The following is a 14326-nucleotide window of genomic DNA, read 5'->3' as shown; positions in this document are numbered from 1 at the left end:
ATCCCTTGATTAGGAAGCACAAAACCCAGCCCAGAATTTTGTGTAGACCACAAAGTATGGCATAATGCGGGAATAACATATTAGGTTTCTACGTCGATTGAGCAATATATTAGATACAAAAATTAATCATAAGAATTTAAGTCGTATTTAATTTATTTTGTTGTGTCCTCGCACGTCTCCAGTTTTTAGGCAATGTAATACAAAGGAATAATCCGCTATTTTATTGATAAGCCAATGTTTCAATGTTACTAAAATTTGAACCTTTAGTTTGAAATAATGAATCTGCTTTTCATTTGACTGGATTATTGCAATTCCCACAGAACAACAGTTGTGTTCATTTCTTAAAAGGCAGGCAGGTACTGCACTGACGCAGATCAACTGCCGTTGCACTCACAGGGTGGTTAGCTAGGTCTCTGTTCAAATCTTGCTGCCTTGATTCTAGCTCATCTATAGCAGCGGTAGGAGCAAAAGAGAAGTGTTCAGACTCAGGCTGAGAGAGGTCAAGACTCAGTTACCATGTTATGAAGAGGTTCCCAGGGAAACAGCGCATCAATATCCAAAGCATGCTGCATCGCTTCCAAACAATCGTTCAGGCAACAGACTTAGCTTCACCGCCGGGTTTCCAGCATGGTAACTGATGTATGTGCAGCTACGGGATAAGTACAAATAACTCCAAGAATCATTGGAGAATATGAAGAAGCATTCAGCTAGAGTGGCACCGCTAGCTGCGTATAGCACCTCAGTTTTAAGAGCTTCGATAATAGAAGGTAACTGCAATATATTTACCGATGTCACTTTTTGCATATGCTTCCATTTTAAAATCAAAGTTACTAGACAGAATTAAAAATTGCACTGAATTTGTGTCTTGGAAGCTAGGATCAACTGCTGTAAAGTTTATTCTGACATTGATGTTTAATGCACATATTAGCAATGAGATGAAGAAGCATTTTAGTGGAATGTATATTTCCTGTTGTTGCACTGTAAGCTGCTCTGGTACAAGTGCTCTCAGATTTTTTCCAATCTCTATTGACTCACCTCGCACTGGAGTCAGTGTCAGCAGACAAAGAATGAATGAACAGTTATTAACATCAACACCGATCCAGTTAAACAGTTAGGATGCTATTTATAATTAGATTTCATTTAAAAACGGAGCCTAGTGAAATCAATCTATCTTTTTGAATGTGAGTGCATTGCTTTCAAATTGTCTCTTTGCAGGGACAGTTGCATTTAACCTGTTATTAAGAGCATGGCGTGGGTTTTATATTTCAAGGTCTGTTGACTCTGCAGCATTTCATCTACAACTGACTGTAAAGTCTCTGTAACTAGCCAGATGTTAACTGGGCTAAATATTAAAGCCGTTTATATACTGAATTCATCATACGTCTGGATAGGAATGAAATCCTCTTTGCGAGTTTGCAAAAGTTCAGATGAGTTTTGAAAATGATACTGCAGAAAATGAAAACAACGTTATTCTTTGTTTAAACCTTTTTGATTTTAAAGTATTAACAATATTTAAAGCATATTGAAAGTGTATAAAGTATTTAAATTAGCATAGAGTCAGAAAGGATACCCGCTGAAGGAAACTGTATTTGGTTTGATCTGTTCAATGGATTGAGAGCACAGACTGGACACAACCAGGAACAAGTGTTAACCTGCGAATTTAGTGCAGAAAGGGGAGGTGCTGTTTTTTAAAGCTTATTTCAGCCTCTAGTAGCTGGCGAGTGTTCAAAGACATTAATTAGCTGAGCAGGTAGATAGACGATCGCTTGATGAGTTTTAAGATTTTATCCTTTTAAACAGGACAGTAGTTTATACCAGTGTCAGGGAAATGTAAGTATTGCATTACATTTGCAACAACTCATTAAAGTACTTCACTTAATATCGCTACAGATGACAGTTCAGTGACATGCCTAAACTCGAAACCTAATTAATTAAATAAAATAAAACTAACGGGGCAGGTGATGTGTTGCAGTTATAGAATATGGGACACTGATGTGATCCACAGCAACCACACCTGCAATAAGTGTCTCCAGCCTGAGGAACTTTGTCTCAGAGTTAATGAGCTGGAGCCTGAGTTTTGGAATCGGTGATGCACCAAGGATAGGGAAAGTTACCTGGATATTTTATCCAGGATGCAGTCATAATAGTAAGGCTATAGGGACTTGGGATATGGCCTGTGGTCAGGGACAGGTATGGGCACCCGGAAGATAACAGTGGAGTCACTTCAACTCAAACAATTCTCTAACAGGTTTGATGTTCTTGCAGCTTGTGTGGATGACATTGTATAAAGATCTGGCATAAAAAGGATTAATGTGAGATTGGGTATTGTTACACCCATGCTGTGATTTAATGGAACCCGTGACCCAATTCTAGAGGGCACAATGTACTGGACAAAGTTCCCTAAGCTTTAATTTAGTTGTAACAGGAACAATGTGCTTTTAAAAATTCATTCTTGGGATGTAGATGTCACTGGCTAAGTCAGCATTTATTACCCATTCCTAACAGCCCATTGAGAAAGTGGTGGCGAGCTCCCTTCTTGAACCACGGCAGTCCATATGATGTGACTATACACACAGTGCTGTTAAGAATGGTGTTCCAGGATTGTGATCCAATGACACTGAAAGAATGGTGATATATTTCCAAGTCAGTGTTGAGTGGCTTGGACAGGAAGGTGGTGGTGTTCCCATGTATTTGCTGTTCTTTCTAGATGATAGCATTCGTGGGCTTGGAAGGTCTTATCCAAGGAAGCTCGGTAAACTCCAGAAGTCCATTTTATAGACTTCTGGTACACACTGTTGCTACTGTATGTCAGTGGTTGAGGGAATGATTGTGGATAGGGTGCCAATCAAGAGGGTTGCTTTATTATGGATGACGTCAAGCTTCTTGAGTGTTGTTGGAGCAGCGCTCATCCGGACAAGTGGAGTTGTGCCTTGCCGATGGTGGACAGGCTTTGGAGAGTCAGGAGGTGAGTTCCCTCTATAGGATTCTTAGCTCATGGCCTGCTCTTGTAAGCCATAACATTTATAGGATTAGTCTAGTTCAGTTTCTGGTTAATGACAATCCCCAGGATGTTGATCAGAGGTAATTCAGTGATGTTAATGCCATTGAATGTCAAAGGGCAAAGGTTAGACTTTCTCTTGTTGGAGATGGCCATTGCTTAAAACTTGTGTGGCAAGAATGTTACTTGCCACTTGTCAGCCTAAGCCTGGATATTGTCCAGGTCTTGATGCAATTGGATATGCTCTGCTTCAGCATCTGAGAAGCCATAAATGGTGCTGCACATTGTGCAAACACCAACAAACATCCCCATTCCTGGCCTTATGGTAGAAGGAAGGTCGTGATGAAGGAGCTGAAGATGTTTGGGCTTAGGACTTTCCTTCTGTGGGTTTATTCCTTCTGTCTGTAGAAGATATGAATATATGTGGCTTATAGCATATGTATGTGGGCTACACTGCAAGCCTGACTGACAATCTTAAATTGGTTTCAGTGTAATTCTTAGAAATATCAAGATTGGTTAGCATGTGTTTAATCATTGAAACACATTTAATGTTAGATGCTATGTTTTGAGTTCTGCAAATATGAGCTGGTTGGGTACAGTCCATGAGAAATGCATGTTTGATGAAATGACACCTGACCATCTATCTTCTACATGTTTCTGATGATATCATGTTTCGATAATATGTCTGCCATTTTTGAATCTGCAGCTGCCTGTTAGAACTTCCTTACATGCTTAATTCTGAGCTTAAATTCATCTTTGAAATGGAACAATAAAGTAATGTCCCTTTCCTCAAGTTGCTAGTTGAGAAACCTGTCAATGGATCCTCCACCACTGTCTGATGCAAGGCCATCTTCAATGGTCAATATCAATTGGGATTCCTACAGGTCTCATGCTGTAAGATTGACCTTATCAGTAACTTCATAAATAGGGCCCAAGTAGTGTTCTCATTTTGCAAGCTTTATGCTGAAATAGGGTACAAAGCCATTCTGTGGATAATGGCTCCCTTGATCAGATCATTGCTTGCTGTATATTATGCAAACTCATGAATGGCCTAAAGAAGCCACTTTTAGTCTTGAAAAGTGCCCAGCCTACTTCAGATTACTCAGGAACAGTAAGCTGTCTCAACAGGTAAATCTATCCATTGCATACTGCTACAATGCAGTAGCAACATGAGTGGTATTCTCCACTAATAGGATACTGCCATCAAACCAAAATGATATTCTGCTGATCACACAAATGAGCATGTGGTATCTGAATTTCAGTGTTGGTGTGATGCTAGGTATGTAGACTGTATGTTTCAACGATTGGCAAATTGTACCAAAGAGTACATCTCTTTGGCTGTTCACAACAGGCAAAATACTGACTAACCCCAACCAGCATGAGCTCGTAAAACTCAAAACATAGCCTGAAATTTTCCAGTCCTTTGCGCCATTGGGATTGTTAAGTTTGGCTAATGTGAATGGAGATTTAAGTGGCTCAGCAGCCAAGTCATGGGCAAATATTTGGCGGAAGGGGGAGGGAGAATGGAAAACTTTGGCCATAGTGCCCCACATTAAGAGCGATTTTGCAATTGGGCAAAATCTACTAAACAACCTTCATTGTGCTAAGAACTATTCTGAAAAATAATTTAAAATTGTCAGTGAGGCTCACTTACACATGTCAGAAGCTACATACATTCACTGACAGGGCCTCCTTTGCAGACAGAAGGTGTGTGTCTATACATTGCATCTCTTTCAACTAAACAAAAAAGTAGGGAACTGTCTTCTCTGGTTCATTCTCCAGGACAATGCCTTGACCAAAGAGTTGACCTGCCCAGTTTGAATTTGACTGAAGCTGGGCAGTTAATTATTAAAAGCTGTATTCCCAATGGTAACGCCTCCACCAATTAGAGTTAACTTACCAACCAATCAGCATTGTCTTCTCATGCAGTATAAATTGTTGTTCATCTATTACTGTTGGTAATTTCTTGCAAGTTATCCTAATGAGGCCAAGATGAAAAGCTTTGATAGCCTGTCTCTCTTTTTTTTCAACAATACTAAAGTTCTGTAACATCAAATGAATATTAGTTAATAAACACTACTGTTAAACTATACAAGACTCAGAACCTCTTCATGAGACCTACCGAACTGCACATCCTATAACATGCAGACAGCTTTCAGAAGAACTCAGAACCTCATAGGAGCTGGAGAAGAAATTTAATAAGAAGCCTCACAACACCAGGTTAAAGTCCCACAGGTTTATTTGGTAGCTTTTGGAGCACTTGCTGTCCCTTCATCAGGTGAGTGGGAGTTCTATTCATAAACAGGGCATATAAAGACACAAACTCAATTTACAAAATAATGATTGAAATGCAAGTCTTTATAGGTAATCAAATCTTAAAGGTACAGACAATGTGAGTGGGGAGAGCATTAAGCACAGGTTAAAGAGATGTGTATTGTCTCCAGATAGGACAGTTAGTGAGGTTTTGCAAGTCCAGGCAAGTCGTAGGGGTTACAGATAGTGTGACATGAACCCAAGATTCCGGTTGAGGCCATCCTCATGTGTACGGAACTTGGCTATCAGTCTCTGCTTAGCGACTCTGAGCTGTCGTGTCCCATGAAGGCCAACTTGGAGAACATTTACCCGAAGATCAGAGGCCGAATGCCCGTGACCGCTGAAGCGTTCCCCAACAGGAAGAGAACAGTCTTACCTGGTGATTGTCGAGCAGTGTTCATTCATCCGTTGTTGTAGTGTCTGCACAGTCTCCCCAATGTACCATGCCTTGGGACATCCTTTCCTGCAGCGTATCAGGTAGGCAGCGTTGGTCGAGTTGCAAGAGTATGTACCATGTACCTGGTGGATGGTGTTCTCACATGACCGATCTGGCAGGTCTTGCAGAGGTTGCTGTGGCAGGGTTGTGTGGTGTTGTGGTCACTGTTCTCCTGAAGGCTGGGTAGTTTGCTGTGGACAATGGTCAGTTTGAGGTTGTGTGGTTGTTTGAAGGCAAGAAGTGGGGGTGTAGGGATGGCCCTGGCGAGATGTTCGTCTTCATCAATGACATGTTGAGACTCCAGAGAAGATGTAATAGCTTTTCCGCTCTGGGGAAGTACTGGATGACGAAGGGTACTCTGTTCACTGTGTCCCGTGTTTGTCTTCTGAGGAGGTCGATGGTCGGTGCGGTTTTTCGCTGTGGCACATCGGAACTGTCGATCGATGAGTCAAGCACCATATCCTGTTCTTATGAGGGCATCTTTCAGTGTCTGGAAGTGTCTGTTGGGATCCTCACCTGAGCAGATCCTATGTATGTGGAGGGCTTGTCCATTGGGGATGTCTTCTTTAACGTGTTTAAGGTGGAAGCCGGAGAAGTAAAGCATCATGAGGTTATCTGTGGGCCTGCGGTACAGTGAAGTGCTGAGGTGACCATCCTTAACAGAGATGTGTGTGTCCTGTGCTTAACGCTCTCTCCACTCACATTGTCTGTACCTTTAAGACTTGATTACCTGTAAAGACTCGCATTCCAATCATTATTTTATAACCTGAGTTTGTGTCTTTACATGGCCTGTTTGTGAATAGAACTCCCACTCACTTGACAAAGGGGCAGCAAGCACTCTGAAAGCTAGTGGCTTTTGCTACCAAATAAACCTGTTGGACTTTAACCTGGTGTTGTGTGACTTCTTACTGTGTTTACCCCAGTCCAATGCCGGCACCTCCACATCATGAAGAAATTTAAAACAGGGAAGTTTGAAAGAACAGCATTCTGACCTGATAAAAAGCCCCCCCCAGAGGCGAAGACGCAAAAGGAAATTGCCAGAGAACAGCTCTAAATCGGTTTGAAACAGAAAGCAGAAATAAAACTCCACACTGCAACAGAAGACTGCATTAAATTCGGTGGCAATCCAGCTTCAGTATACAAAGAATGCAGAGTTTGAAGATTCAATGACTCTTTATCTAGCTATTATATCCTAGCAAGGGTGAGCTAAAAAAAACTTAAATTCTCCATTAGCACTTTCTAAAAAATGTCTAAGTCAGCAACAGTCAGCTTTGCCATTTTAAAATGCACCGTAAACAGCACAGGTTCCAAGACAATGCCTGACTAAGCCAAGCTTGCTTCAATTGGAAAAAGAAATTAAATAACAAATAGTCAGCAGATAAGACCCAGCAAGAACTGGGAATCAAGTTTCACAACCCAAAGATACTTGAACACTGCGCGGAAGATTCAGAAAGATTGAACCAGCAAGTTGCTGCTGGAAGTTTTAAAACAGAAGTTGCAAATGTTACTGCAGTAGCCTGCTAAAACTGGCAACCACAGAAAACTTAATTGAGAACAAGCATATGGCCGTACCATCTTGGATTTACGAACATTTAAAAATATACACACTTTCAATTTTAAATGACCGTGGATTAAAATTCTACCTTACCAAGCCGATCTGGATTCATTGAAAGCCTAGGCCAGTTGTAAAATTAGGCATGTTGGAGAAAGAGATTCTGAAGATACCTGATTGCTTCAGGTGTAGACAAAAAGACAGAAGCTGAACAATTTAACACATTGTTTTATTTGGTAGATCCAATAATCAATTATATAATGACTAGATACGGTATTATTGAATCTTCAGCAAAATTTGGCAAAGTTTTAAGATCAAATGGCACATAATTTAGTGTAGGGTGGCATGGTGGCACAGTGGTTAGCATTGCTGCGCCACAGCACCAGAGACCTGGGTTCGATTCGCAGCTTGGGTCACTGTCTTTGTGGAGTTTGCGTGTTCTCCCCATGTCTATCTGAGTGGAATTTGTATGTTCTCCCTACGTCTATGTACATTTCCTCCAGCTGGTCCAGTTTCCTCCCACACTCCAAAAAGACATGCTGGTTAGGTGCACTGGCCATGCTAAATTCTGCCTTAGTGTACCTGAACAGGCGCCAGAGTGTGGTGACTAGGGGATTTTCACAGTAACTTCATTGCAGTGTTAATGTGAGCCTACTTGTGACTAATAAATGAACTTTACTTAATTTAATCAGAGCAGTAGGCGGATCCTTGAAAACATAAAGTTTAACATATGTATTCAACAGCGTGGAGAACCTGTTGACTCTTTTATGAATGGCTTGCCCAGAATGACTGAAGGCTGTGACTACAGTAACCTGAAATCAGAGCTAATCAGGTACAGAATTTTTGCTGGAGTGGTGGATGATGCACCCTCAGACATGCCTCAAACTAGGAAAGATTTGACTTTAAAAAGGCCAATCAGATTGTCAAACAATGCAAAATCCTTGGTAAGGGGTGAAAGCAAGCCATGGTAAAAAATAATCCCCACTGAGCAGCTCAGCTAGTAAAATAGCAAAGGAGCAGGGACACTCCAGACCAAGGGAAGCAATATTATAACCTACCACTAGAGGGTAGGTGACCATGCCAGCGGGTGGAGCCAAGTGATGCCACAGGAGTGATCAATGTCTGGCAGCCTCAGCACAATAATTGCAACAGCATGGGACACTTTGAAAAGCTGTGCAAAGCGAAGACAACCAGATGCACAGATAATCCCAATGCACTTAGTGAGGTCAAGGTATCATGCAAAGAGGAAACACAACTGCGCTTTGTAGGCGAGGTCAAAGATCAGAAACTTTCATTCTGGAAGGTGAACATCTAAATGCCCAACTGACGGGAAAACATGAGATTCTCCAGCCTGGTTTTTGGACGTGCTTAGTCTGTTTGAATTTCTGGCACTCTAAGCATCACAGAGTCCAGCGGGGGATTCACACCGGTGAGGTGGGGTGGTGGGGGTCAAGCTGGCTGCAGAGGCAGACATCAGTGCGCTGAGCGGCTACTGCGCATCTTCTGATCTATCAGCAGGGAGATTGGCACATGCGTACTGGCCGCCCATTGCTATCTTCTCGACCTGCCGCCGGCTTCCCCGGCTCCCCCCTGTCCACTGGTGGCCCGCCCCGATTGTCCTCCTCCCTTCCCTGCCGATCCATAATGCAGAGTGCACCGTGGTCCTGTCCCATCAGGCCCCGGCCCTTTGTCACTGCCCGGTGGGCAGTCACAGTGCCTAGGTGGCACTGCCAGGGTACCAGGCTGGCAGTATCCAAGAGGCACCCCCTTACCCCGACCTCCCAGGGAGCCTTCAGTAGCTTCTGCCCCCACAAGCAAGATCATCACACCTGGTCCCCGTTGATGGGGACTAACTTTAATTCCCGCTGGTGGGAACCTTTCCCAGTGGGGGGGGGGGGGGGGGGGGTGCAAGGGATCATTAGTGAACCCGGACAATACTATCCCGAAACTTGCTAATGATATTGAAATGAAGATTTAAATATTGGCAATTAGCCTTGTGCTGATTTCTGGCGCAAGGATGATTATGCCATAAAAAGTAGTCTGGGAAAGTTGCACTTAGCTGACGCCGCATGCAAATTCCGCTACAGCCCATCTGCTGACATTTCCCGGCGCAATATGCTACTCGAGCAGCACAACGGGCTGGGAAAATAACACTCAGGATCCAATGTTGCGGTTCTCACTAACAAGGAACCGTGGCTGGGAAACCTCTGGCTGTGAACAACAGACACAAAACGGGGAGTTTTCCCATTCCTCCCACCACGGGAATCATAGCGGGCTGGGGTGGGTGAGGGGCAGACCATGCAAAGGTCCATTGTCCTTGGGCGGGATTTTCTGGTTTGGGGCGAGCATGGTCACCATTTTATGGGCCTGAATGGTCCAACTTCTGGATGTATGGTAACAGACAAATCTTTGAAGTCATGTATGTGATCCATAACCAGCCTTTTTCTCTTCTTAACAGAGATGTCTGTGCTCCTTTGAACCTTCTTAAAATGGCAGAATACATCAAAACAACTTCTGTTGTCAATTATGCAGGAGTTATGAATGGTCACCTGGCAGTGATGCTGACAATAAGAGAACCTAGTTAAGCACTGTGAAGTGCCAATTGCAATAAAGGTTGCCTGTTGCAATGCCACTGCAGCTTTGGGAGCGGTCTGGCCAACCATGGGTATGATTTCATACTGATTATGTTGGTTTATTTTTCAGTACAAAGATTTTACTCCTTATTGATGTACATTCAAAGTGAATGGAAGTACTTAACATGCTATATCGTATGCTACGGTTGAGAAATTATGTGAATGTTCTTTTACCCACAGAATATCTGAAATCATAGGCCAGAATTCTCCGCAGTCACATGTCCTGCTACCACTGTCAACAAGAACAGAGAATTTGGTTCACAGCAGTGAGACTGGAGAATCCAGCCGTGGGTGGGATTGGACAGTTCTGACAATAGTGCCATATAATGGACCAACTTTCACAAGTGCTGAGTTTCAGAACTTCACTGTCCTCAGTGGTATTAAGCACATTAGGACTGCGCCTTACCATCCATCATTCAAAGGACTAGCTGAAAAAGCTGTCCAAAACATTATCTCTGGTCTAAAGAAGCAATCAGGAAGGATCCTGGAGAGCTGAGTCTCATGATTCCTTCTGAGCTATAGGACTACTCCATATGCAACAGCAGGAGTCCAGCCAGTAGAATTGTGAATGAACTGTTGTCTCAGAATGAGACTGAGCCTTGTGTTTATAAATTTACCAGGGAGGGTAGGGATCAACCAAAGCTATCAGAAGATAAACCATGATTCATGTAAGTCAACATAGTCATTTTCAATGGATGAAATGTGTATGTGAGCAAATTTGGAAGTGGGTCGATTTGGGTCCCTGCAGTCATTGTATCTGAAACTGGACCCCTGTCTTGTCAAGTGGACATAAAAGGAAAGATTGTCTGGAAACATGCAGACCATCTGAGAGAACAAGAGTTATCCCAGCAGCCAATATTACCATCAGGAGTCATATTGCCATCTGGGAATGTTGTCAAGTGCTGAAGTATTTGGTCATCTGTGACAGACACAACCGACATCTCCATGGAAACAGATAGAACTGAATGCCTGTACCTGAAGAGGAGATGTCGGTTGCATGGTCGGCTGACAGCAATCCTTTGGAATTGCCCCAGACAGAGGAGTTAGGCCACTTGACAAGGATTCAGAAACACTCTGAAAAACTTAATTTATGATTGACTGAATTCATGTACTAAATGTTTAATTTTCTTGGATTGTGTAAATTTGAGTGTTGACATTTGTATAAAAGCATTTAGATGGGGAGGGATGTGGTGATTGTCTCTTTAAGGATCCATCTGGAGGTAAGAATCACATGACCCAGGGAACCAATTGGAGAGCTAGGTGGACGATCCTCTTGTGAGCTTGGGTTCATGTTCCAGAATCTTCTTGGAAGCTGACTGGCAGCCACGAGGTTTCAAAACTCTATATTATAGTTATATTTAAGTAAACAATGCAGTTGTTATTTACCTAGCTGGTGCACAAGAATTATTGCAGAAACCAAGGTGAGCCCATTGTTAAGTCACATCCACATGACAAGAAGAGACATCTTCCATCCTGATGTGTAAAATGCAAGTAAGAAGAAAAACAGAATGAGCACTACAGATGAGTTGAATATATCATTCAAAAATTTGTGTTGGAGAAATGAGTTTCAATTTATGAGACACTGGTGCCAGTACTGGGGAAAGAAGGCGCTCTGCCGTTGGGACGGTATTCACCTGAACTGCACTGGGACCCATGTTCTAGTGAACCATTTAACTAGGACTGTAGCGAGGGCTTTAAACTAATTAGCGAGACAAGGTTTCATGTGAGAGGAGATCTCAAAAGTTAAAGAGAGAGAACAAGGTAGAACCCATGGTGTTAAGGGTAAGATCCTGGCATGGATAGAGAATTGGCTGACTGGCAGAAGGCAGAGAGTGGGGATAAAGGGGTCTTTTTCAGGATGCCAGCCAGTGACTAGTGGTGTGCCTTAGGGGTCGGTGCTGGGACCACAACCTTTCACAATATACATTAACAATTTGGAAGAAGGAACTGAAGGCACTGTTGCTAAGTTTGCAGATGATACAAAGATATGTAGAGGGACAGATAGTATTGCGGAAGCAGGCAGCCTGTAGAAGGACTTGGACAGGTTAGGAGAGTGGGCAAGGAAGTGGCAGATGGAACACAATGTGGAAAAGTGTGAGGTTATGCACTTTGGAAGGAGGAATGGAGGCATAGACTATTTTCTAAATGGGAAAGCGTTTAGGAAATCAGAAACACAAAGGAACTTGGAAGTCCTTGTTCAAGATTCTTTTAAGGTTAACATGCAGATTCAGCTGGCAATTAGGAAGGCAAATGCAATGTTAGCATTCATGTTGAGAGGGCTAGAATACAAAGTAGAGATGTACTTCTGAGGTTGTATAAGGCTCTAGTCAGACCCCATATGGAGTATTGTGAGCAGTTTTGGGCCCCATATCGAATGACGGATGTGCTGGCCTTGGAAAGGGTCCAGAGGAGGTTCACAAGAATGATCCTTGGAATGAAGAGCTTGTTTTATGAGGAATGGTTGAGGACCCTGGGTGTGTACTCATTGGAGTTTAGAAGGATGAGGGGAGATCTTATTGAAACTTGCAGGATACTGCGAGGCCTGGATAAAGTGGACATGGAGAGATGTTCCCACTGATAGGTAAAACTAGAACTGGAGGGCACAATCTTAGGCTAAAGGGACATCTTTTAAAATAGAGATGAGGAGGAATTTCTTCAGCCAGAGTGAGGCGAATCTGGAAATCTTGGCCACAGAAGGCTGTGGAGATCAGATCATTGAATGTCTTTAAGACATAGATAGGTTCTTGATTAATAAGGGGATCAGGGGTTATGAGGAAAAGACTGGAGAATGGGGATGAGAAACATATCAGTTATAATTGAATGGCGGAGCAGACCCAATGGGCCTAATTCTGTTCCTCTGTCTTATCGTCTTAATAGTGCAGGGTAGTGATACAGGAAATGATAAAATATCATGTGACAGGAAGAGACTAAGCATACAAAGATGAGTTCACAAGCAAGAGAAGGGAAAATGGCTTTAAACTAATAGAGGAAGAGGGGAGTTCAGGTGAAAGAGATTTAGAAATCTAAATTTAAAGGATAATACAATAGAAAAGCATACTTGTGTGAGTAAAAACAAGTTGCCTGGAAGAAGAAGGGACAGAATTTAGTAGTACCAATGCATCAGAAAGTAGGGTCCATGTAGAAAGTAATAGTAAAAGAAAAATTAGTCATGTTATCTCAATGAGCAACTGCAATAAGATAGATGAACTCGTAGTAGAATTTATTTTTATTCAGTTGTGGGACATGGACATCGCTGGCTGGCCAACATTTATTGCCCTAGTTGCCCTTGAGAATCCTCCAAGGCCAGCACAATTCATTCAACGCAGGCATCCACCACACAATTCACCAGTGCGGATACTATCACCAGGGTGGGATATGTTAGCCGTGTTCTGGATCACTTAATGGTGCACGTGACACAGCCATAGATGCACATCAGGTGGAGGTGGGCACATCAGGTAGAGGCTGGAACATCCAAGGCTTTGAGCACTCAGAGGTCTGCCAGAGGAAAGGTATCAGCTGGCTTTAAACTAGACACCAGGCTGCTGGGATCGGTCACTCCAAAGCTGCTGGAGTTGGATTGAAAATCATCATCGTCGATGAGGACCTTGACACCATTAGTCATTTTGAGGCTGGTTGTGGTGTATCCGAAGATGACTGAACAGGCCCATACAGTGGACCGCAGTCTACCAAAAGCAGAACTTGCTTTCGCTATTCAGCGGTTAACTTCTGTATCAATAGTCACTGCTTGGGAGAGGGTGCTGCCAAGATAAGTGAACTGGTCCACTGCCTGTAGTTTCTGCCCTTTGGTTGTGATTATGGCTTCTGTGTACGGTGCATGAGGAGCAGGCTGGTGCATGACTTCAGTCTTTTTAATGTTGATAGTCCAAAGTTGCCACAAGCCATGGAAAAATTGTCCATACTGACTTGCATCTCTGGCTCTGAGCTAGTATACAGGGCACAGTCATCGGCAAAGAGGAAGTCTCTCAGAACAGTCTCCTTCACTTTGATAATAGCTTGAAGTCTCTTCGGGTTGAAGAGCTTCCCACCCACTCTGTACTTGAGGCTGATTCCAGCAACACTGTCCTGGAAGGCATCATTCAGCATAGCAGTAAACATCATGCTGAACAGTGTGGGTGCGAGCACACAGCCCTGTTTGACGCCACTGGTGACTGGGAATGCCTCAGAGGATTCTCCACCATCCAGTACTCTGGCCAACATGCCATCATAGAACTAGCGTACCATCTGAATGAATTTGGGGGGACAGCCGAACTTTGACATGATCCTCCACAGGCCTTGTCAGCTTACAGTGTCGAAGGCTTTCGCGAGGTCAACAAAAGTTGTGTAGAGCTCGCGATTCTGCTCCTGACACTTCTCATGAAGTTGGCACACGGCAA

At 43.1% G+C, this 14326-nt stretch overlaps 1 protein-coding gene across 3 annotated transcripts in view; it reads left to right on the top strand.

Annotated features, from left to right (window-relative positions):
• slc35f4 (solute carrier family 35 member F4) overlaps positions 1–14326 on the top strand; it is a 218450-nt gene that overhangs the window by 133823 nt on the left and 70301 nt on the right. Inside the window, exon 1 of one of the 3 annotated variants that reach the window (XM_080202762.1) lies at positions 616–767. The exons of the other annotated variants lie outside the window; for them this stretch is intronic. Within the exon in view, the coding sequence (XP_080058888.1) occupies positions 692–767 (76 nt within the window). The 5' untranslated portion in view covers positions 616–691. Of the gene's footprint in view, positions 1–615; positions 768–14326 lie in introns of those variants that run through there. 3 annotated transcript variants of the gene reach the window in all.

The sequence above is a fragment of the Carcharhinus amblyrhynchos genome, chromosome 14 (genome assembly GCF_965287045.1).
Source record: "Carcharhinus amblyrhynchos chromosome 14, sCarAmb.v2.hapA, whole genome shotgun sequence".
NCBI classification, from domain to species: domain Eukaryota; kingdom Metazoa; phylum Chordata; class Chondrichthyes; order Carcharhiniformes; family Carcharhinidae; genus Carcharhinus; species Carcharhinus amblyrhynchos.
Note: the sequence above shows the minus strand (reverse complement) of the source record. Positions and strands in the feature narration are given on the sequence as shown.